The sequence below is a fragment of the Protopterus annectens genome, chromosome 2.part0, assembly GCF_019279795.1.
Source record: "Protopterus annectens isolate FY-2018-M chromosome 2.part0, PAN1.0, whole genome shotgun sequence".
Classification (NCBI taxonomy): domain Eukaryota; kingdom Metazoa; phylum Chordata; order Ceratodontiformes; family Protopteridae; genus Protopterus; species Protopterus annectens.
In genome coordinates, this window is record NC_056728.1 from 633007301 (window position 1) to 633033236 (window position 25936).

The window sequence follows — 25936 nt, forward strand, 5'->3', positions numbered from 1 at the left end:
ACACAAAAGAAAGGAGTTTACTCTGATGAAAAGAGACATAGAGGAGCTCTCTGATTATGTAGCCCAGGCAGGTATGACCCTGACCCTGAGCAGTATCCTTCCTTCACCAAGAATGATGCCACAACATAGAGACAAGATGATCAGCTTTAACAATTGGCTTAATTTCTGGTGTCATTCAAAGGGGATCCAGTGTCTGCCTGGGATGACATGCTTGAGAAGCCACGCTGCTTCGCAAGGGACGGCTTGCACCTGTCACCCCTGGGATTCCGGATATTGGCTAAGGCTCTTGCCACCCCCATAGTGCCTTTTTTAGGCAAGGCTCAAATTCTAAACCTACCACCCTAGAAAACAAAAATGGGAAGAAACTAAGGGTAATGCTGCTCAATGCCAGAAGTCTAAATCTCAAAATGCACGCTCTTGAGGCCCTTCTCAGTATGGAGAACATCGATGTCTGTGCTGTAACTGAAACCTGGTTCAAGGCTCCTGAGAGCACCCCAACACTATCAGGTTTTACCTCATATCATGCGTTCCAGCCCCAAAACCCGGACCACACCACAAAAGGAGGGGGTGTATCCATATTCATCAAGGATACCCACACCTCCAGGTTGGTGGCAATGCACGAAGCATCGGAAACCATCCAGGTGCAATTAACCATAGGCAAAACTGCTCTACAATTTGTAGCATGCTACAGGCCACCCTCTCAAACTCAGGAACCCCACACAGCCTTCCTGAAGACACTGGAGGGTATAAATATATCTCCAAACACCATTATATTGGGTGACTTCAACTACCCGAATATAGACTGGGAACAATACTCAAGCCCCAACTTTCTAGCCCAAAGGTTCCTGGAGTTCATAAATTCAAATGCCATGGAACAACTAGTCACCGTTCCCACAAGAGGAGAAAATATACTAGATCTCATCATCACAAACATGGGGACAAAATGCTCCACACGGAAGTATATCCCTCATTGGTGAGATCAGATCACAAACTTATCTCACTGGAAATCCACATCCGCCCCCACCCCAAACAAAAGACCACAGTGAAGAACTTCTCTAAAGCAAACTTCACACTACTCAAGACTGCTGTGGTATCCTTCAAGGCCCCGAGCCAGTGGAAACCACAACCCAAGCTGGAAGCCCTTACAAATGCCTTCTACGAACACCTCCAGGACTGCATGGATCAGGCAATCCCTAATAAAACCAAGACTCTTTCCACCAAGGGCAAACGTCCAGTCTGGTGGACCCCAGCCATAAACAAACTTTACAATAAGAGGAGAAAGCTGTTACATGATAGAGCAAAATCCATAAAGAGAAGACACCCTTGATCATTATTAGTAAAAAATACGAGCACTCATAAAATCATCCAAGGCCAAATTTGAGAGAAAAATTGCAATAGATTCAAAAGACAATCATAAGGCCTTCTTCAGCTATGTTAGAAACCTGGGTGGAACTCCCAGATATGCGCAGAATTAGTCCAAAATGATACAAAAATCACTGAACCCACAGACATTGCCATCATACTGGCAGACAGGTTCAGTGCAAACTTCACCCCCCTCTCCCCCAAAAGGAGAGATAACTATCCCAGCGGAGTGTAGCCTGCCAGACATCTCTAATGCGCAGGTGAAAGCTGCTCTCTCTAAAGCTAAAAACACAGCATCAATGGGACCGGATGGTGTCCCCGGCTGTGTGCTACATGAACTCAACGAGGAACTAAACCCGCATATAAGGTAGCTGTTTAATCTTAGCCTTACCACAGGATACGTGCCCAAGGAGTGGCGTACGGCAACTGTGGTCCCATTCCACAAAGGTGGTACCTCTACGGACCCTGGAAATTACCTGTACTGTGAAATAAAATCAACAAGGAACTAAACCCGCATATAAGGCAGCTGTTTAATCTTAGCCTTACCACAGGATACGTGCCCAAGGAGTGGCGTACGGCAACTGTGGTCCCACTCCACAAAGGCGGTACCTCTATGGACCCTGGAAATTACCGCCCCATAAGCTTAACAAGCCTGGTCTGCAAAGCTATGGAGAGGATCATAATGGAACTCATAAACAAAGACATAGGGGACTTGCAGACATTGGACCCGACCCAGTTTGGCTTTGTCAAGGGCAGATCATGCCTTTTGAACTTGGTTGACTTCTTCAAAACAGTCACCAAGGCCATTGACGAGGGAAAGGCAGTCCATACAGCCTACCTTGACCTTGCAAAAGCTTTCGACACAATACCCCACTCGGGTATTATAGAGAAACTTACCAGCTTAAATGTAAACCCATATGTCACAAGATGTGTTGCAAACTGGCTAAAGGACAGAACCCACAGGGTTAGAGTTGCTGGCGCCATGTCAGACTCCAAGCCGGTCACAAGTGGTGTCCCACAGGGCTCAGTCCTTGGCCCCCTGTTGTTCGGCATCTACTTCTCAGAAGTACAGGCAAACATAGGAGGACTATGGCTGACAAAGTTTGCAGATGACTGCAAACTGGGCGCCATAGTGGAAACTGATAACTGGTGCCAGAGCCATGGCCTGAAGTTAAATGCCAAAAAAGTATAGTCATACCCTTCGGGAAAAACAAGGTAACCCCAAGCTACCATATAGGTGGCAATCCATTAAGCACAGAAGAGGTTATCAGGGACCTGGGGACCCAGGTTGACAGTGGCCTTTCTTTTGACACTCACATTGCTAAAGTGGTTAGAAAGACCTTGTACATTGCCCACCTCATCATGAAGGGATTCACATCCAGATCAAGTGAGGTCATTGTTCCCCTGTACTCTTCACTTATCAGACCAATGATCGAGTACAATGCCCCATTCGGGATGTATCTCACCCGACACCTGCAGCAATTGGAGAGACCCCAAAAGTTCCTCACCAAAAGGATAAAGGGACTCCAAAATATGTCATATGCTGCCAGACTGAAGAAACTCCAGCTCTATTCAGTCGCATACCACCTGCTCAGAGGTGACCTGTGCCTGACATACAAGGCCATGTCCAACCCGGAATTAATGGACATGCTCCACCTCAAAAAATCCAAATCTACCAGATCCACTAGAGCAAGCGACTTAAACCTTAGCATGGATATAAATAGGACATGCTGGAGGGATAGATTTGTCACCCAGAGACTCCCTATGCTGTGAAATAAAATCAACAAGGAACTAAACCCGCATATAAGGCAGCTGTTTAATCTTAGCCTTGCCACAGGATACGTGCCCAAGGAGTGGCGTACGGCAACTGTGGTCCCATTCCACAAAGGCGGTACCTCTACGGACCCTGGAAATTACCGCCCCATAAGCTTAACAAGCCTGGTCTGCAAAGCTATGGAGAGGATCATAATGGAACTCATAAACAAAGACATAGGGGACTTGCAGACATTGGACCCGACCCAGTTTGGCTTTGTCAAGGGCAGATCATGCCTTTTGAACTTGGTCGACTTCTTTGAAACAGTCACCAAGGCCATTGACGAGGGAAAGGCAGTCCATACAGCCTACCTTGACCTTGCAAAAGCTTTTGACACAATACCCCACTCGGGTATTATAGAGAAACTTACCAGCTTAAATGTAAACCCATATGTCACAAGATGGGTTGCAAACTGGCTAAAGGACAGAACCCACAGGGTTAGAGTTGCTGGCGCCATGTCAGACTCCAAGCCGGTCACAAGTGGTGTCCCACAGGGCTCAGTCCTTGGCCCCCTGTTGTTTGGCATCTACTTCTCAGACGTACAGGCAAACATAGGAGGACTATGGCTGACAAAGTTTGCAGATGACTGCAAACTGGGCGCCATAGTGGAAAGTACATCGGACACAGATATCCTTCAGAGGGGTCTCACGGAAACTGATAACTGGTGCCAGAGTCATGGCCTGAAGTTAAATGCCAAAAAATGTATAGTCATACCCTTCGGGATAAACAAGGTAACCCCAAGCTACCATATAGGTGGCAATCCATTAAGCACAGAAGAGGTTATCAGGGACCTGGGGACCCAGGTTGACAGTGGCCTTTCTTTTGACACTCACATTGCTAAAGTGGTTAGAAAGACCTTCTACATTGCCCACCTGATCATGAAGGGATTCACAACCAGATCAAGTGAGGTCATTGTTCCCCTGTACTCTTCACTTATCAGACCAATGATCGAGTACAATGCCCCATTCGGGATGTATCTCACCCGACACCTGCAGCAATTGGAGAGACCCCAAATGTTCCTCACCAAAAGGATAAAGGGACTCCAAAATCTGTCATATGCTGCCAGACTGAAGAAACTCCAGCTCTATTCAGTCGCATACCGCCTGCTCAGAGGTGACCTGTGCCTGACATACAAGGCCATGTCCAACCCGGAATTAATGGACATGCTCCACCTCAAAAATCCAAATCTACCAGATCCACTAGAGCAAGCGACTTAAACCTTAGCACGGATATAAATAGGACATGCTGGAGGGATAGATTTGTCACCCAGAGACTCCCTATGCTGTGGAATAAAATCCCAGTCCATGTGAGGCAGAGCACCTTGCTGGCTCTGTTCAAGAGAAATCTTGACCGGTGGATGGGAGATCGTAGGTTTACCCCTGGAATCATCTCTGTGTCACTGCTGGACAGAGGCACAACAAACTAATGGGCACAGTATTTTTTAACATAAGGGGTGGCGTAAGCCACAAAACTTTGGGCTAGGCTTATAAATGCCTTAGGGCAGATAGCCTAATATAAACCTATGAACCTATGAACCTATGAACCAGTATAAATGGGAAAACCTGCTGTAACATGCATTTTAGCATGGGTAACTTTAATCTTAGATTAGGTAATGCTTGTGGGTGCAGCTGTCAATTTGAGACAGTTGTTCCTATCTGAAGGGTTAAACTTAATTTGCTGAAAATGTACATAGATTTGGGTGTTTGTTCTAAGTTAATAGGGGATGGGACTGTTCTGAAAATGTATTTTTTTTTTGTTTGATGGCTTTTATCAAAGCAAAATGCCTTGAAAAATGTGACTCAGATTCAAATGGAGATGAGAAGAACTGTATAAAAGACCAGCCTGACAAAAATTAGTGTGTGCATGTAAGACAGAGTTTGGAAATACCCATTCCAAAAAAAAAATTGTATAATAAGGGGGAACAATAGCTTTAATCATAATGGCTACTCTCTCTTTATTATCTTGGAATGTAAATGGCCTTACAGGTATACAAAAAAGGAAAGTGTATGAATTATATGCTGAAATGTAGAGTGCAGATAGCAATGCTGCATGAAGCCCATTTGGAAAGAAATGAGCATGTAAATTTGGCAAAGAAAAGATGTCAGAATGGATATTCAGCAGAATATCAGGGACAATATCTAAAGGTCAGCTCCCATTGTTTTCTCCTGTCTACCTGATGAATCTATGCATCTTGGAGCAATGCAGCAATTGCCTCATGTACACAGACAACCCTCTTCTCCTACCACCCAACACTACAACCTGTGAGAGATGCACTTATATAGCCAAACTGGAAGCAAAGCTCTCTTCACCGAAGACAGTCAAGAGAAGAAGGTAAACACTTGCACCTCACCACACTCATCACATAGTCCCTCAAAACCTACACCACCAAAACACACACCTAGAAGCACAAAACACATGCCTACATTCGTGGAGGCTCTCAATAAAATTCTGTCCAAACAACCAAGACCTCCAAAGCAGAAATGCAAGCAACCTCCACCCTCCAACACAACCCAAATAACACATAGCCCACAAACTCAGTGTGCCACTCAGCTATAGCCCATAAGGCATAACATACCCAACACTCTAGTCATAGGTGACTCTATAGTCAGGCACATTGATGTTCCATTCACCAGGCTAAACAAGGAGAAAGTTACTGTCAGCTCCCTGTCAGGTGCCAGGATCCGCCACATAACGCACGCACTCAGGTCACTCCACAACAAGTACAAATATGACTCTGTCATTGTCCATGTTGGTGAAAATGACCTGAGATGTACCTCCCTGGACTACATGCAGGTATGACCCTAGCCCTGAGTAGCATCCTGCCATCAACCAGAATGATACCACAGTACAAGGAGAAAATTATTGACTTCAATAATTGGCTAAGCTTCTGATGTCATTCTAAGGGGATCCAGTATCTGTCTACCTGGGATGACATGGTCGACAGACCACAATGCTTTGTCAGAGATACCTTGCACTTGTCGCCCTTGGGATTCCGGATACTGGCAAAGGCTCTTGCCACCCCTATAGTGCCTTTTTTAGGCAAGGTTCAAATGACAAATTCACCGCCATAACAGGTACAAGCAAGCACAATCTGAGGGTAATGCTACTCAATGCTAGAAGTCTAAACCTCAAAATGCACTCACTCAAGGCACTCCTTGAAATGGAGAACACTGACATCTGTACAGTGTCAGAGACCTGGTTCAAAGTTCCAGAGAGCACCCCTGCATTACCAGGCTATAATTCATACTACACCTTTCGACCACCTAACCCGGACTGAAACACTAAAGGTGGAGGTGTATCCATATTCATTAAGGATGTCCACACCTCTAAGCATAATGCATCCGTGATTATCTAAGTGCAACTAACTCTGGGCAAGACCACAATCCAAATTGTAGCTTGCTACAAACCCCCCACCATGCCTGTGGATTCCCACTCCTCTTTTCTTGATACACTGGAAAATATTAGGGTACACCCCAACACCCTAATAATGGGTGATTTCAACTACCCCACCATTAACTGGGAAAACTACTTATGTACCAACTCTTTTGCTCAACGTTTTCTGTAATTCATAAATTCCAATGCCTTGGATCAACTTATCCACACCCCCACCAGGGGCAGCAATATCCTAGACCTGGTCATTACCAACATGGGCGATCGGTGTTCCACACCAGAGGTCAGTTCCTCGTTGGTCAGATCCGACCACAAGCTAATCACCCTAGACATCCACATCCTGCCCCCACCCCCCATTAGGGAAACAACTGGAAAAATTTCTCCAAAGCCAACTTCACGCTTCTTAAGACAGAAGTGGCAAACTTCACGACACCCATGCAGATGGACAATAGAGGCACAACTGCTGAATCCTACACAAATACACTTTATAAGCACTTACACGAGTGCATGGATCATGCTATCCCTAACAGAACCAAGATGCTATCCTCCAAAACAAGGAAGCCAATCTGGTGGTCTTCTGCCATAAACAAACTCTACAACAGAAGAAAGAAACTTTTGCAAAAAAGAGTAAAATCCCATGATTGGAAAAACTTCCTGGTCAGCCTCAGTAAGAAGCTGAGATCCCTTATAAAATCCTCCAAAGCTAGTTATGAAAACAAAATCGCCACTGATTCTAAAGACAACCACAAAGCATTCTATAGCTATGTCAAGAATTTCAATGGCAACACTCAGATCTGCTCTGAGTTATAGCACAATGGCACTAAATATACAGAACCAACTGATATTGCCAACATCCTGGCAGATAGTTTCAGGGCTAACTTTACCCCCTCTCACCCCCTTAAGGGCCCATCTGTATACCGGAAGAATGCAAAGTTCCTGTAATCATGGCTGCAGAGGTTCATAGGTAAGTACTAGGCTATCAGCTCAAGGGCCTACGTAAGCCTAGCCAACAAGGTTCTCTGGCTTCGCCACCCAAGAAAGTTATATTCCTGTGCCACTGTCGAGCAGACACACAGAAGTGATCCCCAGGGTGTATTTCCTATTTCTCATCCACTCATCAAGATTTTTCTTGAAGAGTGCTAATGAAGAACTTTGCTTGACATAGATGGGTAGCCTGTTCCAGAGTATGGGAAGTCTCTGGGACAGGAATCTTATCTATAGGTGTAGCATGTCCAACAGCTCTGGGTTTGACATAGGTTTATATGTTAGGCAGAGATCACCTCGGAGTAGGCGATATGCTACAGAGTAAAGCTGGAGTTTTTTGAGGCGGTCAGTGTAGGGCATTTGTTTGAGGCCAGTAATCCTCTTTGTAAGGTACTTCTGTGGCCTTTCCAGCTGCTGCTGATGTCTTGTGAGGTACATTCCAAAAGGGGTGTTGTACTCAATAATGGGTCTAATGAGTGTCGAGTAGAGGAGAACAATGACCTCTTTTTTCCTGGATGAGAACCCTTTTATGATGAGGTGTGCCACATAGAAGGACTTCCGGACTACTTTGGCTATGTGACTATCAAAGAAGAGACTACTGTCCACCTGGGTCCCAAGGTCTCTTATCATGCATTCGGTGTTAAGTAGATTGCTGCCTATGTGGTAGTTCATGGGTACAGAGTTTTTACCAAAGGATGACACTGCACTTTTTGGCATTGAGCTTGAGGCCATGGCTCTGACACCAGGCATCTGTCTCAGTGAGGCCCTTCTCTAGGATGTCCACATCATTTGGGAACTTGACTATGGCTCCTAGTTTGCAGTCATCTGCAAACTTTGTTAGCCAAAGGCCTTCTGTGTTAGCCTGTACTTCAGAGAAGTAGACACCAAACAGGAGAGGTCCCAGGATGGAACCCTGTGGTACTCCACTTGTCACTGCTTTGAGGTCAGATTTGGAGTCTGCAACTTTTACAGTGTGGGTTCCGTCAGTGAGCCAGTTGGCAACCCATCTTGTGACGTAGGGATTTATACCTAGTTTAGTGAGTTTAGCTATAATTCCAGAATGGGGGTGGTGTCGAAAGCCTTGGCGAGGTCAAGATAGGCTGTGTGAACCACCTTACCCTCATCTATGGCTTTGGTGACTGCCTCAAAGAAGTCAATCAGGTTCAGGAGGCATGATCTGCCTTTCACAAACCCGAACTGGGTGGGATCCAGAGTTTGGAGGTTACCAATGTCTTTGTTTATGAGTTCCATGATGATACGTTCCATGGCCTTGTAGACCAGGCTTGTCAGGCTAATAGGTCGATAGTTCCCAGGATCAGTGGTGGCTCCCCCAATGTGGAGTGGAATAACTGTTGCTGTGTGCCATTCATTGGGCACAAAGCCTGATGCGAGGCTATTATTGAACATGGTGCTTAAGCGGGGAGCCAGTTCATTCTGAAGTTCATGTACAATGCAGCCTGGGATGTTGTCCAGTCCCATGGATGCTGTGTTTTTGTCTTTAGAGAGTGTAGCTTTTACCTGCATAGTTGCGATTACAGGGACTCTGCATTCTTCCTGTATCGGTATGGGCCCTTTAGGGGTGAGAGGGGGGTAAAGTTAGCACCGAACCTATCTGCCAGGATGTTGGCAATATCAGTTGGTTCTGTAATTTTCTTGCCTTTGTGCTGTAACTCAGAGCAGATCTGGGTGTTGCCATCAAGATTCTTGACATAGCTATAGAATGCTTTGTGGTTGTCCTTGGAATTACTGGTGATTTTGTTTTCGTAGCTAGCTTTGGAGGATCTTATAAGGGATCTCAACTTCTTACTAAGGCTGACCAGGGAGCTCCTCCACTCATGGGATTTTACTCTCTTTTGCAACAGTTTCTTCCTTCTGTTGTACAGTTTGTTTATGGCAGGGGACCACCAGATTGGCTTCCTTTTTTTGGAGGATAGCATCTTGGTTCTGTTTGGGATAGCACAATCCATGCACTCATGCACGTCCTTATAGAGTGCATTTGTGTAAGATTCAGCAGTTGTAACTGTATTGTCCATCTGCATGGGTGTCATGAAGTTCACCACTTCTGTCTTAAGAAGCATGATTTTGGCATTGGAGACATTTTTTACTGTGGTTTCCTTAATGGGGGGGTGGGGGCGGGATGTGGATATCAAGGGTGATTAGCTTATGGTCGGATCGGACCAAAGAGGAGTTGACTTCAGGTGTGGAACACCGGTCACTCAAGTTGGTAATGACTAGGTCTAGGATATTGTCACCTCTGGTGGGGGTGTGGATAAGTTGATCCAGGGCATTAGAGTTTATGAATTTCAGAAAGCGTTGAGCTAAGGAGTTGGTACACGAGTAGTTTTCCCAGTTAATGGTGGGGTAGTTGAAGTCGCCCATTATTAGGGTGTTTGGTTGAACCCTAATTTTTCCAGTACATCAAGAAAAGAGGAGTGGGAATCCTGGGGCATGGTGGGGGATCTGTAGCAAGCTTCAATTTGGATTGCAGTTTTGCCCAGAGTTAGTTGCACTTGGATAACCTCGGATGCATTATGCTGAGCAACTAGCCTGGAGGTGTGGATATCCTTAATGAATATGGACACACCACCGCATTTGGTTTTTCGGTCCAGGTTACATGGCCGAAAAGTGTGGTATGAGTTATAGCCTGGTAGTGCAGGGGTGCTGTCTGGAGCCTTGAACCAGGTCTCAGTCACTGCACAGATATCGATGTTCTCCATTTTCAGGAGTGCCTCGAGTGAGTGCATTTTGAGATTTAGACTTCTTGCATTGAGTAGCATTACCCTCAGCTTTTGCTTGCCTATTCCTGTTATGGTGGTGAATTTTTTATTTGAACCTTGCCTAACAAAGGCACTATAGGGGCAGCAAGAGCCTTAGCCAGTATCCGGAATCCCAGTTGTGACAAGTGCAGGCCATCTGTGGCAAAGCATCATGGTCTGTCGACCATGTCATCCCAAGCAGACATATACTGGATCTCCTTAGAATGACACCAGAAGCTTAGCCAGTTGTTGAAGTCAATCATTTTGTCCTTGTACTGCGCTATCATTCTGGGTGATGGCAGAATGCTACTCAGGGCTAGGGTCATACCTGCCTGGGCTACAAGATCGGAGAGCTCTTCCATGTCTCTTTTCATGTAGTGCAGGGAGGTACTTCTCAGGTCATTCACACCAACATGGACAATGACAGAGTCATATTTGTACTTGTTGTGTAGTGACTTATGTGCGTGGGTTATGTGGCGGATTCTGGCACCCGACAGGCAGCTGACAGTAACCTTCTCCTTGTTTAGCCTGGTGAGTGGGACATCAGTGTGCCTGACTATAGAGTCACCTATGGCTAGTGTGTTGGGTATGTTGTTTTTGCCTTATTGGCTGTGGTTGAGTGGCACACTGAGTCTGTGGGCTATGTGTCTTTTGGGTTGTGTTGGGGGATGGAGGTTGCTTGCGTTTCTGCTTTGGAGGTCTCTTTTGCTTAGACAGATTATTATTGAGAGCCTCCGCGAATGTTTTTGTGTTACTATGTGTGGATTTTGGTGGTGTAGATTTAGTGAGACTATGTGATGAGTGTGGTGTGGTGCAAATGTTTACCTTCTCCTCATGGCTGTCAAGTTCAGTCTTGGTTGGAGAGAGCTTTACCTCCAGTTTGGCTAAATACATTTGTGCATCTCTCACAGGTTGTAGTGTTGGGTAGTAGGAGGAGAGGGTTGTCTGTGTACATGAGACAATTTCTACATTGCCTCAAGATGCCCAGATTCATCAGATAGACAGGAGAGAACACTGGGAGCTGACCCTTGGACATGCCTGAATAAAAAACTATTTTCCTCTAGATAAGTGAGGAAAGTGAGTACAAGAGCTGTTTTTCTCTAAGCAAGTGAGAAATGTAAGTACAAAAACTGTTTTCCTGTAGGTAATGAGGAAGATTGAATGCTATAGTAATTAGTAGCTTATTTAGTGCTTACAAGTGCTGAACAAGTGCTGAGCATAAATAAGCAAATTTAAGTGCTAAAACTAACAATCTGTATCTGCACTAGATGAGTTACAGGACAGAAACAGGTGCAAATGCAGGCTTTCAAATCAGAAAGTTGAGAGAGATGGAAGAGATTGCCCAAATGGCCAGTAACTACAATTTCTGGGCCAAAGCTAGAAGGCTTCCCTCTAACACAGAAAGGCTTGGGGGGCTCAGAAGCTTACATACAGTCCTGGATACAGCAAATATGTATCTGGAACACTAGTTACAAGAAAGGTAGGAAACAGGCTTACAGTTTTTTTTTTTACAGGAAAGTAGCAAAAACAGTAGTAAGAACAATTCACATGCAGTGCAAGCTAGCACACTTGAGTATGTAGCAATATTAGACCAAACACAGTTTAAAAAATGCAATTAAATTAAAAAGGACTAAAAGCAAGTGCAGAAAGAGTTTATTAGGTAGAATGGGGTAAAGAGATGGGACTGGGGGAGTGTCCCATATCAAATCTACAGTGGGGCGGGCAACTGCAAAAGCCACCAAATTTAAACTACAAACCAAAAATAGGGAGGGTGGGTGGAACAAAACAGTTTCAACAGAGATCTAAGCAACAACTAACAGTACAAACTCTAAAACCAAAAAAATATACTCAGCTCTGTATATTTGCAGACCAGTCTCTCAGAACACTGAGACAACATTTTCAACAGAGATCTAAGCAACAATTAACAAACTCTATAACCAAAAAATATATACTCAGCTCTGTATATTTGCAGATAGTCTGGGAGGCAGTCTCTCAGAACACTGGTTCCAGGTAAAAGCCTCACTCTGCAAAGCCAAGAACACAGCATCCATGGGACATGACAACATCCCAGGCTGCATTCTGCACTAACTACAGAGTGAACTAGCACCCCACCTAAGTGCCATGTTCAATCATAGCCTCACCTCAGGCTTTGTGCCCATTGAATAGTGCACTGCGACAGTTATCCCACTCCACAAAAGGGGAGCCATGACAGACCCTGGGAACTACTGCTCCATTAGCCTGACGAGCCTGGTCTGCAAGGCCATGCAACGTATCATCGTGGAATTCATAAACAAAGACGTTGGTAATCTCCAAACTCTGGACCCCACACAGTTTGGGTTTGCAAAAGGCAGATCATGTCTCCTAAACCTGATAGACTTCTTTGAAGCAGTCACCAAAGCCATGGATGAGGGTAAGATGGTTCACACAGTCTATCTAGATCTCTCCAAGACTTTCAACACCATCCCCACCTCTGGAATTATAGATAAACTCACTAAACTAGGTATAAATCCCTATGTCACAAGATGGATTGCCAACTGGCTTACTGACAGAGCCCACACTGTGAAAGCAGCAGACTCCAAATCCGACTTCAGACCAGCGACAAGTACCACAGGGTTCAGTCCTGGGTCCTCTCCTGTTTGGTATCTACTTCTCTGAAGTAAGGCTAACACAGATGATCTTTGGCTAACTAAGTTCGCAGATGACTGCAAACTAGGAGCCATAATCGAAACTCCTAATGATGTGGACATCCTACAAAAGGGCCTGACTGAGATAGATGCCTGGTGTCAAAGCCATGACCTCAAGCTCAATTCCAAAAAGTGCATTGTCATCCCCTTTGGTAAAAACTCTGTACCCATGAACTACCACATAGGCAGTAGTCTACATAACACTGAAAGTGTGATAAGAGACCTTGGGACACAGGTGGACAGTAGTCTCTCCTTTGATAATCACATCGCCACAGTGGTCAGGAAATCCTTCTATGTGGCACACTTCATCACAAAAGGTTTCTCATCCAGAAAAAAAGAGGTCATTGTTCCCCTCTACTCATCACTCATTAGACCCATTATAGAGTACAACGCCCCTTTTGGTATGTACCTCACAAGACATCTACAACAACTGGAAAGGCCGCATTAATACCTCACAAAGAGGATGGCCTCAAACAGATGCCCTACGCAGACTGTCTCAAAAACACTCCAGCTTTACTCTGTCGCATATCACCTACTCAGAAGTGATCTTTGCCTAACATGCAAAGCTATGTCAAACCCAGAGCTGTTGGACATGCTGCACCTAAAGAAATCCCAATCCCTCCGAGCTACATGCTCTAGGGACCTAAACCTTATCATCACAATAAACAGAACATGCTGGAGGGATAGAGTCCTGTCCCAGAGACTTCCCATACTCTGGAACAGACTACCTATCTATGACAAACAGAGCTCCTCATTAGCACTCTTCAAGAAAAATCTTGATGATTGGATGGGAAATAGGAAATTCTCCCCGATGATCATTTCTGTGGCTCTGCTTGACAGGGGCACAGGAAAATAATTTTCTTGGGTGGCGAAAGCCAGGGTACCTTTTTGGCTAGGCTTATATAGGCCCTAGGCCAGTAGCCTAGTACCTACCTATAAACCTATGAACCTATGAACAATGGAAAAGGGGGGTAATAATACTGATTACCAGATGGGCTCAAATAGTGATAGAAAGGAAAAAAAACAATAATGCTAGATTTGTGTTATTAAGGAGCATGCAGTTCCTTCAGAGATGATGGCTAAAAGCACATCATTCTAAAGACTGAACTAAATACTTAAATGTGCTTTTTCTGAATCCTAATCATTTATCACAGTTCAAGTGCTACAGTTCTGAAAAGCTGAGCAGTTACTACAAGTGTGTCTTTTTAGTCCTCATGCTTTATTATTTGTGTTTAATGTTTATTGCTTGTAGAAACATCTTTGTACTTGTTTGTATAATTTTCACTGTTCTGTTTTGTCAATCTGTAATACTGCCTTTGGCTCAGGTCTTGGCTGAAAAGGTGTTTTCTGATCAGTTCACTTACCTGGTTAACAAATAGCAAATAAATAAGTTGGTAAGGGAGGAGGATTATATTGGCATATATTTGAATTCCACCAAAACCTTTTATTATAGAACTTAAGAGCTTTTCAACAAGGAGTATCAAGCATAAGTAGGGAGTGGAACTTGTCTTGCAAAAGTGAGGACCTAATAGGGAAAATATAAAAAAGAGGGTAGATTTCTGAAGAAATTTTGAAAGTATTTGGAATGGAAGACTTGAATTCAGTAGTAGGAACTGTGATAGAATTGACACATTATTCCCCAAGGTACAGTAACTGGGCTAGACTGGTTAGACACGTGCATTTAATTGAACGCTTTCAACATGCATCCAATAACTATTTCAGATCATACAGCAATAGAAACGAAGATAAAAATGCAGAGCAATGAAGTAAAATTGAGACACTAGTGCTTTCCCACCTATCTGTAAAAAAGAGAGGAATTTAATGATTGAGTAATGGAAAATTAATCAAGAATTATTATGGAAAGTAGAAATTTCTTCAGAAGCAATAGCTAGTGAGTGGGGTAAAATGAAAATGGAGGTTAAAACAGAGTAGAAATGAAAGAGAAAGCAATATGGTTGGGAAGTAATAGAAATTATTTACAGGGCCTGACAAAGATTAAAGTATTGCAGAAAACTGGGAATCTCGCAGAACAACAAGAGAAGTAACTACAAAGTGCTAAAGAGAAAATAAAGGAGTATTTGGATAATATGCACGAGTTTAGAAAGATTGTTGTTCAGCAACTATTTTTGATAACTCCAGAGCACAGTTAGCACAACAAATTAAGCAACAGAAAGAAGAAGAGGTTGTCACAAATTTAAGGAGCCTGTAACAAGAAAAATAACCACAGATTCTGTAGAAGTATTAGAGATTTTTCAGAAATTTAATGAAAATTTATATAAAGTTGAAAAATATGGAAACTAAGAAAGAGCACAAATGGGAATATTTTCATACACTTAATTATGCCAAGTTTAGAGGTAGATGAGGCTAGACAAGTAGTAGTTAAGATAGAAGAAGAGATACAAATGGTAACGTATAATCAATCTGCAGGAAAGTCTCCAAGAGCAGATGTTTTTCCTGTTTAAGTTTGGAAGTTAGGAGGGAAGAAAGTGATAAAGATCTGGAAGATATGGAAGATTTTATTTAATAGTATTTTAAAGGAAGGGAAAGCACCAACATCCTGGAAGAAAGCTGTGGTGGCTGTATTACCAAAAGACAGCAAAGACCCATCACACCTTGTTTCATACAGACCCATTTTAAATTTAAACCATGATTGTGAAGTGTTTATGTCTGTACCAGCTAAAAGAATGGCTAAGTTGTTGCCAGAATTGATAGATATGGATCAGTGACATTTTTGTGGAGGAGAAGCAACATTTAACAAAGTTAATAGAACAGTGCCAATCCAGAGGGAAGCAGTATATAAGAAAATACTGCTGTTATTAGTGGGTCTTGATCCAGAGAAAGCATTCAACAAAGTAAGCTGAGATTTTATGATTATGGCAGTGGAAGCATTTGCACTCCCTGATACAATAAGCAAGAAGGTTAATTAGGAGGATATATTAAGGATTAGTGCCAAAAATTGAAATGGAAGGGTTCTTCTCTGACAAGTTGTGTTTGAACAAAGAAACCTGACAGGTGGTCCTCTTCCCAGTTTATTTGCTTTATATTTAGAGACATTGGCAAGGAAGATAAGGGCTTGAGAAATTCAAGGATATAATTGGTATGGTAATTAAGAAAAGTTGGCTTTATTTGCAGATGATATTATTTTGTACTTGATAAATCTAGAAAAAGGACATCTCAGTGTTTTAGAACATTCTAAGACAGATTCAGGTCTTTTTAGGATGTAAAATTAAAGAAGATAAAGCAAAGACTATAGTTGTAAATTATGTAGCCACCCACAGATTAGTTCAGGAATACCCATAGTTATGGGAACACAATAAGATGAAGTGTTTAGGTATATGGAATAAAAAGGCTTCTGAAAAACTGGAAACTCTTCTTTATAGGTATGGATAGTAATATACAAGCAGTGAAGTTTAGCTTTTTATACAGGTCAGGTATATGTTTATCAGCTGGAGGTGAGGTTGTGAACAGTAATTAATAAAGAATTGAAGGAATTCATCTGGTAGGGGAAGAGAGCAAGAGTTAAGTGAGACAAGTTCATCTTTCCGATAAAGCAAGGTGGTTTAATAATACCTGATTTCAAGGGATATTTTAGAGCTACAGTTAAGGCTCATAAACATGATACAAGCAGAAGGTTATAATTCAAAGTAGAAAGGAAGGATGATGAAGTAGGGACAAAGTTTAAGTAATATGGAAAGAGTGGGATTTTTGGATACAGATCCTTATGGAAAATAATAACAACTGTGCAAAATATTATATTCATAAACCAGCAGAAAGTATAATAAGACCTAAGCCAACATAAAACTAGAGAAAGGTGGTTTAGCAAATAAGGGATGATTGCAAGTAAGAGTATAGAAAACAGGCAAGACAGGGCTGGAATTTACAGGAGAAAACTGGCAAACAAACCAAAATATCAGAAGCAAATAACTAGAGAGGGAAAGTTAATAGAGAGGGATGATGCAAAGAAGTTTGGATTTAGTTTAGATACTTCCTTCCTTACCAATGATTGATATCAGTGTATAGGCCAGGGTAGGGGAGTCCTAAGTGAAAGACCTGCTCTGATACAATGTTTAGTCAAATCTTCAACAGAAGATGCTGTTAGTAAGGCATATCAGATATTGCACAATTGCTATAAGAGTCAATCAGTGGAGGTTATAAGAGACTGGGAAGAGTGACTAGAAAAGCAATTCACAAGGAAACAATGGGAGGACATATATATGCCTCCCAAATATGCAACCAAGTCCAGAAAGTTTATGATTTTTGCTTGGAAATGTTTGCATAGATATTTTAATACCTTAGGCAGACTTCAAAAAGGTTTTCCTCAGGTAGATAGTAAATGTTGGAGGTATGATGGGGAAGAAACAGATAACTGGAAACATATTTTTGGAAGTATAATGAGTTGGCAGATTTTAAAAAATTCCCTGCAGAGCACACTGTCAGAAATATTGGGTGAGCAAATGGCAGTAACCTAGGAAATGATTCTTTTGAGCTGGGACACAGGATCTGAATTGCCTAGACATAGTAAGGCCGTGTTAAGTTTAATTTTGCTGACTGCCAAAAAAGCAATTACTAGACAATGGAAATCAAAGTCTAAATCAACTGTATTTTGAAGTATTGAATATTATAAAACAGATAAAAGAACTAGAATATGGATATGTAGAAGAGGGAAGGAGCAAATTATATAGAAATAAATAGGAATTGTGGGAATAAAATATGCAGAATAATGTTCAGGAGAAGAAGGAGTAAGGTTAAATGGAAGGCAGGAATAGAGCAAATTATGTAATTCTGGACTGATGATAGTTATAAAGAAAGGAAAGATATGTGATATATGATGTGTGTAAAAGGAAAAATATGTTAATACGGCTTGTTTCTTTTCTGTTAGTGTGTGTTTGTCTATTGTCTTAAGTGATAATTTAATAAAGGTATTTAAAACATACCTTAATACTGACCAAACCCTTCCCTAAAACCAACACAATGGCACAGCAAATGTGTAGCTGTCCAGCTTACAGCTTTTATTCTGTGCAGCAAGCCACCTGCTTGGAAACGTGAACCCAGTTAAGTCTTGAATCATCACCAAGACCAATTTTTCCTACAGCTAAAATTCTCAGCTGTTCACCACCTCCCAACACTAAACCACACTCTGGTAGACTATCCCTCTTCACCTCAGTTAAGCACAGGGTGGCCAGGGTTTTATTAAAAAAACAGCTGCACCAGCTTGTTTCATTTAGCTAAACTGCGAGCCACTGATGCTGAAAATCTCTGTGCTGTCTGCCACTGTCACCTTCCTCAACCGCACCCTGAACCAAAACCTCTACCAAATTCTCACACATCAAACTCATAAACCACATTAACTTCTAAAACCCTCTTCACTTACCTCATGGCACTTTATAATCACACCTAGTGAGCATATTGTGTCACCAAACAGTGACCATCATATACTGCTTGCCAGAAACACTAAACTCAACATGCTTGACTTACTGCTTCTGTGGAAACAAACATCTGGAATGCTGGTCCTTTTCCCTAGGGTCCAGACTGTGTACCCCCTCCCTGACATAAAATTATGTATCCTGTTAATATACCTCTTACCTTCCACCTGTTCCTGCTATTGCCCTTGCTCTCCTCAATTCCCCCCTGAGTGCTCTGACTAGCTGTGTTCTCCCTTCCCCAGATAATATTTTCTAGCTTCAGTACACAGCCAAACACACAACAGCAAACATCTTTCTGAGCAAGAGGGAGGTTCTCCACCCATGCCTCAGACCTTTTAGTTTAACAGGCTTGGAGTACCTCCATTTTGTACTTAGCAGTCATGTTTTCTAGTGAAATGTTGTCCATCAGCTAAAAGTTCATATATCAGAAAATCTCTTTCACTAAATGGATTAGATTTTCTGTCTGTCATAAAAACATGCCTGTTAATATAAACATTGTTTCACTCGCTGGTGTCTTTGTTTAATAAAGTTCTGATGCAGTCATACGTTCATTCAGTATTTGTATCTTGTAGTATAAATTAAGTGCATCTATGCCATGCATTCACTTTCTTTAAATGCAGTGTATTGACAAGCTTAACCAATGGGCGTTCAATTCTCTTTTCTAATTTCAGGTATTATAAAGCCTACTAAATACAAACCAGTACCTGATGAAGCACCAAATTCAACTGACATAGAAGAAACACTAGAACAAATTAAAAACAATGACCCTGACCTTGAAGAGGTTAATCTTAATAATATCAAGGTACATTTCCAAGTTTGCTTTCTTCTATTTTCTTTATCATTCACAATTTACTGGTCAAGAAGCAAAAATATATTTTTAAATCATCCATATATACTGTATTTATTCTTTTATTTTTATTTCCATTTGTTTACCAGGTAAGCAGATTGGTCTTCCAACTCTTTTAGCCATGACAGACCCAAAAAAGGGTAAATAAAAGCATCTGTAATAAAAGTTGTTATTATTAATGTACGTCATAAAGTATACAGAATGGAAGAACATGACTAGTACATATTTATAGAGAAACAGATATATGTGCAGTTTAAAATTTATGTAATTCATTGCAAAGTAGGAGCTAAACATATAAAAAAGATGAGTATGCAGAGCTGGTATGGTTATAAAGTATCTGCAGTTGCAAGACATGCTGGATTTCAATATATATAAGTGTGCATATTTACAAGGTTCCGCCTGAGAAGCTTGAAATACAAAATGTTTGAAACTTACAAGATCGAGCCAAAATGCTCAAATTTTGTAAGTGCAAACCAGCCAAAAGAAATGGAACAGTGTTTCTTTTTCCTGGAGCCTGAACAGTGTGGGCTCCTGACACCGTGGAGATCAGTGTAGTGATCTTTTTCCCATTGTGGTGTGATCTTGAAGTTGGAACATATAAGTAGCAGGGAGTGTGGGGAGGTGCATGAGACTAGCCTCCTGCAAAACCAGCTGTTTGTAATTTTTTTTTGTTTGTTTTTTAGAGCTTATAAGATTTTGAGAATTTCATATTGATGTAAGTTCTGAGCATTTTGGTTTTCAACCTTTTAATATAGAACCATTTACAGTTTTGTGCTTGTGCTTTGTTAGATATGTAAGCATGTTAGACTTATCCTTGAATTTGCATAACTACATGCAAGCTATTGCCTGTGTAGCAACTGTATTTGGCCTCAGTGAAAAAGTGTTCTTTAAACTTAGACTGAAATCCATGTAGAGTTTTCCGATTTCTAATCTTGAGTGGAAGCAGATACCAGGAGGCTGGTGGTGTTTTTAGTAATAAGAGTTGTTGCATCAATGTTTAGTCCAAATAGGGGAAGGGAGGCTTACCCTTATGGTTTGGGTCATGGCTGAAAAGGATACTGTAAATGTGGGTTCTCTTACCTGGTAATTAAACAGTAAATAAATTAAGACAAAAAAGCATTTAGAAAGTGTATTGTTTAAATTGTACTGCATTTACTCATGGTAGGTAGCTACAAATTTATGTATGCATTCTTAGGTCCTGGAGTCAACCAGTGAAGCAATCTGTGATGGAGAAACACAATAGCCTTGCACAAGGTCAGGTGTAGGGAGAATGCTTAGTTTCTAGGGAATGAAAACAGGGTACTTTCACTCTAGATCACATGTGAAATTAGAATGTGCTTCACAAAGGTTATGTGCTAAAAAATTTCAGAAGCGAGGGGGCATGGCTTGGATGTCAAGCTGAAAGCAGCAGAGTTCTTGAGCTCTGCAGTCTTCACTTTTTCCTGACAGGATGTTTTATTTAATTTCATCAAAAAAGACCTGAAACTACTAAAATCAGATTCTGGAAGTCATAGGCTACAATATGGTGTAATTTTTAGGGTCTAAATCACAACATCAAAAGGAGCAAATCTCGAACAGCTGAAATATCGAAATTGCCATTTATCAAAATCACTTGTGTGGGGGGCTGTGCCCCCCCCCTGCTAATTATATATACCAACTCTGAGATCGCACTACAGTGAGGAAAGGGCAAAATTCCCAAAATTCCTGCTTTTCACTGTACCACAGTCTCACAAAAAACAAATTGATGAATGGCAATTTTGATATTTCAGCCGTTCGAGATTTGTTCTTTTCACTGTTGTGATATAAACCCTAATTTTGTAAGCTAAACGTTTCATATTTTCCTGTTGGACATTGAAACCACATTCACAGAGGAAGATGAGCAGCTCCAAATTCTCTCAGCAAGAAACTCCACTGAAGAAAGAAATACAGGCAATCCTTATTACAGCTCAAGACTTGGTGGGTAAAATAGACAAATTAAACTTAAAAGTGTACAATATAAAAGAAGATACTACCAAACAAATAACCTTATTAAATGAAGTTCTTAAGCAGCAAACTGCCCCAATTGCACCAACAGATATAGACTACAGGTTAACAGAAAGAGAGAAAAACATAGACTTTCTTCTTCAAGAAAATACCAAACTCACTGAAAAGACAGACAACATAGAGAATAAAACCAGGAGAAACAATATAAGAATCTATGGCATCCTGGAGCAGATGGAGGGGGAGCAATATGATTAATTTCCTGACTTCTTGGATTCCTAAAATCCTAAACCTCCCTGAAGCACTATCATTCAGGACAGAAAGGGCACATAGATCTTTAGCTCAACTTCTGTATCCATTTAAAACAGCCATCCAAGATCTATTATTGTAAAATATATCTCCACTCAAGACAAAGACCTTGTTTTAAGAACTGCCCGGTCCCTTGCTCCATTAAAAATTGGTGACCAAACTATCAGGTTTGACAATAACTTTTCACCCCTTGTAACGTCCAGAAGAAGAGCATGTGTCCCTCTAATAAAATCATTAAAAAAGGAAGGAATCAAAGGACAACTCATATTCCCAGCAAGAATAAGACTATCCCTGCCAGAAGGAAAGGAAACTTTCGACTCTCTTGAAGAAGCATCCAAATTTATCCAAAAAAAGAACTTTTTAAGTCAACTTGAACCCATGGATTTGTCAATGAAAAGACAAGCTTCAAAAAAGAATGGACTATTAAAGAAAAAAAAAGAAACCCAGAGACAAATGATTTTACATAACTTCACATTTCATGCAAGTTTTTGTTTTCTCCCTTCTAAATAATGTGGAATCATACATAGAAGGTAATGTAACTTTTTTCTGTCATATTATCTTTTTCACAATTCTAACTTTATAAATAATATATAGTACTCAAAAAAATCAGTAAATCAAAATCTTATCCAACTGCAAACTACTAGTTTATACTTTTATCTCTTTATATACATGGCTTAACACTAATGAAATGGTATAAAATCACTCACTCATTTCAAATATTTATATATATTTCTTTTATATCCTATACTTATTTCTTCACATATGTGCCTACCCTTTCTGTTTTAGTCCTAGTGTCATAGTATTTAATCACTGCAGGAGAGAAAAATGCTTACTGCGTTACTTTTAAGTATTTAAAAAGAAAGCGGTGACATTTTATTATTATATATACATTTACTACTTGATTGAACTTCTGTAGTGTGCTCCATTTACCTAATATATCTTATAGCTGTGTATGGTTGGTAATTTGGAGCCTTTATTTTAAATATTCATCATTTTGCAAGTTATGCTTAAAAGCTTCACTTCACTAAAAAATTCCCATACACCTACTTATTTGATGGAATTTTTACAACTTTTGTGACAAGCCTGAGCTTCTAAAGGCTTCAGTTTGCTCCCAGACTCATGAGAAACAATCTGTGATGCCTTTCAGGAAGTAGTTGTGACCTTTGAACCTGTTTCTCTTCACTGAATTCTAACAGCCAATCAAATTAAAAAACAATCATTTGAACAGTTTTCATTCATTTAGCAGCCGATCAGATTCGAAGACAATGATGTGAACTGTGTTTTCATTCATTTAGCAATTATTTTTATCTAAAAAGTCTTATAAGTATATGTTTTACTCTAAATAGTGATTTATTTAATCTGAATTACATTTATATTTAAATAAGAATTACAAATGTTTTTCCGACGGTAATAGTTTTAAATGCATCTTTTTTTCTGTCTGCTTTAATGACGTTATAGTCCTGTATTTACTCATAGTAACAAATAATTATTAGGATTAATCAACTTATCTTAGTATGTTTAGATAAAAAAATTAAGAAATTGTATACAGATTCATGTTCTTAGTTCATGCATACATCTATTAAATCGAATGTTTCCTTTTGTATGTTTTAATCTACATGCAGTTTCCCTTCTGCTTGCTATTAACCTGCAGTAGCTAGGAAGTCCCACTAGATGTCATGAGAGGGTTAGTTTGTGGCTTCTATGAGAACTATAGTAAGGTTCCCTATAATGATGTCGCAGATGCAGTTTGTCAAATGTGTGTTCATCGAACCAAAAAGCGCGAAAAGGCAAAATAGCGAAGCAGCTTTTCAGCAAATTCTTTCCCTAGGAAAGAATTTGCTTGGCTGTTTTCGTTACTTTGCCATTTTAGTGCGATCTCGGAGTGGGTATATTTAAGTAGGGGGATGTGGGGGGGCACAGCCCCCCACATTATGTAATGTTTTAAATTTTTTTTTTTTTAATTTCAGAACAGCTATTTTTTTCCCTTGAAAAATAATTGCTGTTCTGATGTTTCACCGTTGCAAGCTTTCACTTACGTGGGGTCGATTATGTGTCGGTTGCTGTTGTGAGTATGCGATATCATAATATAGACCCCTATAGTAAGCCTAAGTTTAGTTTATGCATGCAGAAGGTTGTTAAAATATACACTTTTATTGTTTTCAAATTTAGAGCTTTTAAATTATCCATAACCTAATGAATCAAGGAAAGCACTTTTTAATTTTACTTTTAATAGCAGTCTCAATCAAATGATAATATTTAACATTATATCTATTAATGTCAATGGGTTGAACAACCCCATGAAAAGGAGTAGTGCCAACAAATATTTAATGCTACATAAAGCAGATTTTGCATTTATTCAGGAATCTCACTTAGTAACAGAAGATTTAAACAAATTAACCTTTAAGGATTATAAGATTTTGGTAAGAACAAATTGCAACTACAAGAGAAGAAGTGTTTTAATTTTACACAGAAAATCAATCAAAATTCCAGAAATAGTTGACATACTCAGGAAGTGATGGTATGCTTACTTTAGTCATACTAAAACTAGGTAAAAAGATGTACACTTTTGCAAACACCTACTGGATACCGAGTATTGGGACTACAACTGTGAAAAACATTTAGACACCGTAACATTAACATCTAAAGGTGAGTTACTATTAGCAGGTGATTTTAACTGTATCTTGTCCTCCAGTGATACTACAAGCTCTAAGCCCTTCAAAATGTCCCCTATTGCCAAGCACTTGAACAACTATATAAAAGACAGAAATCTAGTTGACATTGATGGTATAAAAATATTATCCTCCCTGAAATATTCTCACTACTCTTACAGATTTAGCATGCAGACCAACATAGGCAAAGTCGTTGTAACCAGTTCTTTACTGGCCAAAATAGATAATGTACTGCTGACATCATGCCCTTTGTCTGACCACAATGCTATCACCTTCAATGTAACACTTAATACTGACCCTTTAAACTTCTGCCAAAGACTACCTGCTTATCTAGTAACAGTACAAGGATTTAAAGAATGATTTCTAGATGAAATAAGCTTTACCTAGATGTCAATAGTAATGGAGAGGTTTCAGATATTATCCTATAGGACACTTTAAAGGTAGTCTTACATATACCTCTCAACCTCCAGATCAGAGAATCAGGGACAAAGGACCTTAAAATCAGGGACATTCAGGGGCACCTAATTTACATAAGATGCATATTTAAATTAGTGCATTAATGGACACGCCCACCCATTTGTTCAATTACACAAAGACAGGGCATTATTTTAAGCATGAGCACTTTAAAAATTTGGCCGGATTCTATTAATGAATCAATCAATTAATCAATATGTGGTCAATCAATTCATTCATTAATTGTACTTGTTTACCAGGACTGCATACTTTATTAAACCCTTTTCATTGGAGTTCTAGAGAGCAAAACTTCATTAAAAAACAGTATGATGCAATTAATTAATTACATAACAGCCACAAAAATAGGTACAGCGTGCAGTAAGAGTAGCACAGAAAATGTTGAAACATCAGAATACAAAAATTAAGTGGTCCATGACGTATACAACAACAATATTTTAAAAAGACTTGAGGTTAAACTATCAAAGGTGCAAAAGTGACTTTTTTAACAAGTTTTCACTAACTAACCATGGATTTGAAATGTAAATACCAAATAATACTATCAGTTGTCTAAAACTATGCCATGCTCTTTACATTGTATACTACACATACCTGGGATACAGAAAGAGAGGCTTTGCCGGATGGAGAAGTCTTAATTCAGAAAGTTTACCCATCACTCTAAGTCTTATTTTGAATTCATAGACCCCCTCTACAGCTGGGGTTTTCCTATTGCAGGGTCCTCATTGTCCAGGCTGCATGCATCGCTAATGTGGTAGCCGAGCCTATAGGAGTGGTTAATGCAAGTTAAATAACTGTTTTTAGAGCTTACCTGTTTGATAAAGTTTTTGACCTCAAAATAAAAAAATCCTCGGAAACTCACACACATGGAGAAAAACCAAAGATTACAGACCACCCGGGAACAATTATTTAATCCACACATCCACAGGCATGAACAAATGATCACCACCACCATGGCAAGCTGGAAAAACCTTGATCACTCTTCACAAGTTCATAGATGAACCGAACGATTTCTTCTCTGTCTTGCCTTCTCAGTTCTCAGAATATCCAATGACACGAACGAACGATATTCTGCTTCTCTGCGGCTCTCTCCTCTCTCCCTCCGAGTCTGACAGTCCGATTCCACGTAGCAGCCAGATGCAGTAGCTCAGTCCTCACCCCTAGTCCTCAGAGATTGGTATGTAGCCTTCCACCATCCCGATGTATTGATATATGCCGACTGAGCAGACCTAATTGAGCCCTCCATCCATA

The 25936-nt window shown here is 40.6% G+C and overlaps 1 protein-coding gene across 3 annotated transcripts in view; it reads left to right on the forward strand.

The window, feature by feature from the left end:
- The window catches only part of TMOD1 (tropomodulin 1), a 971337-nt gene that overhangs the window by 793724 nt on the left and 151677 nt on the right, over nt 1-25936 (forward strand). For all 3 annotated transcript variants that reach the window (XM_044060997.1, XM_044060995.1, XM_044060998.1), the window contains one exon: nt 19084-19214. In XM_044060997.1, the coding sequence (XP_043916932.1) occupies nt 19084-19214 (131 nt within the window). The remainder of the gene's footprint in view (nt 1-19083; nt 19215-25936) is intronic.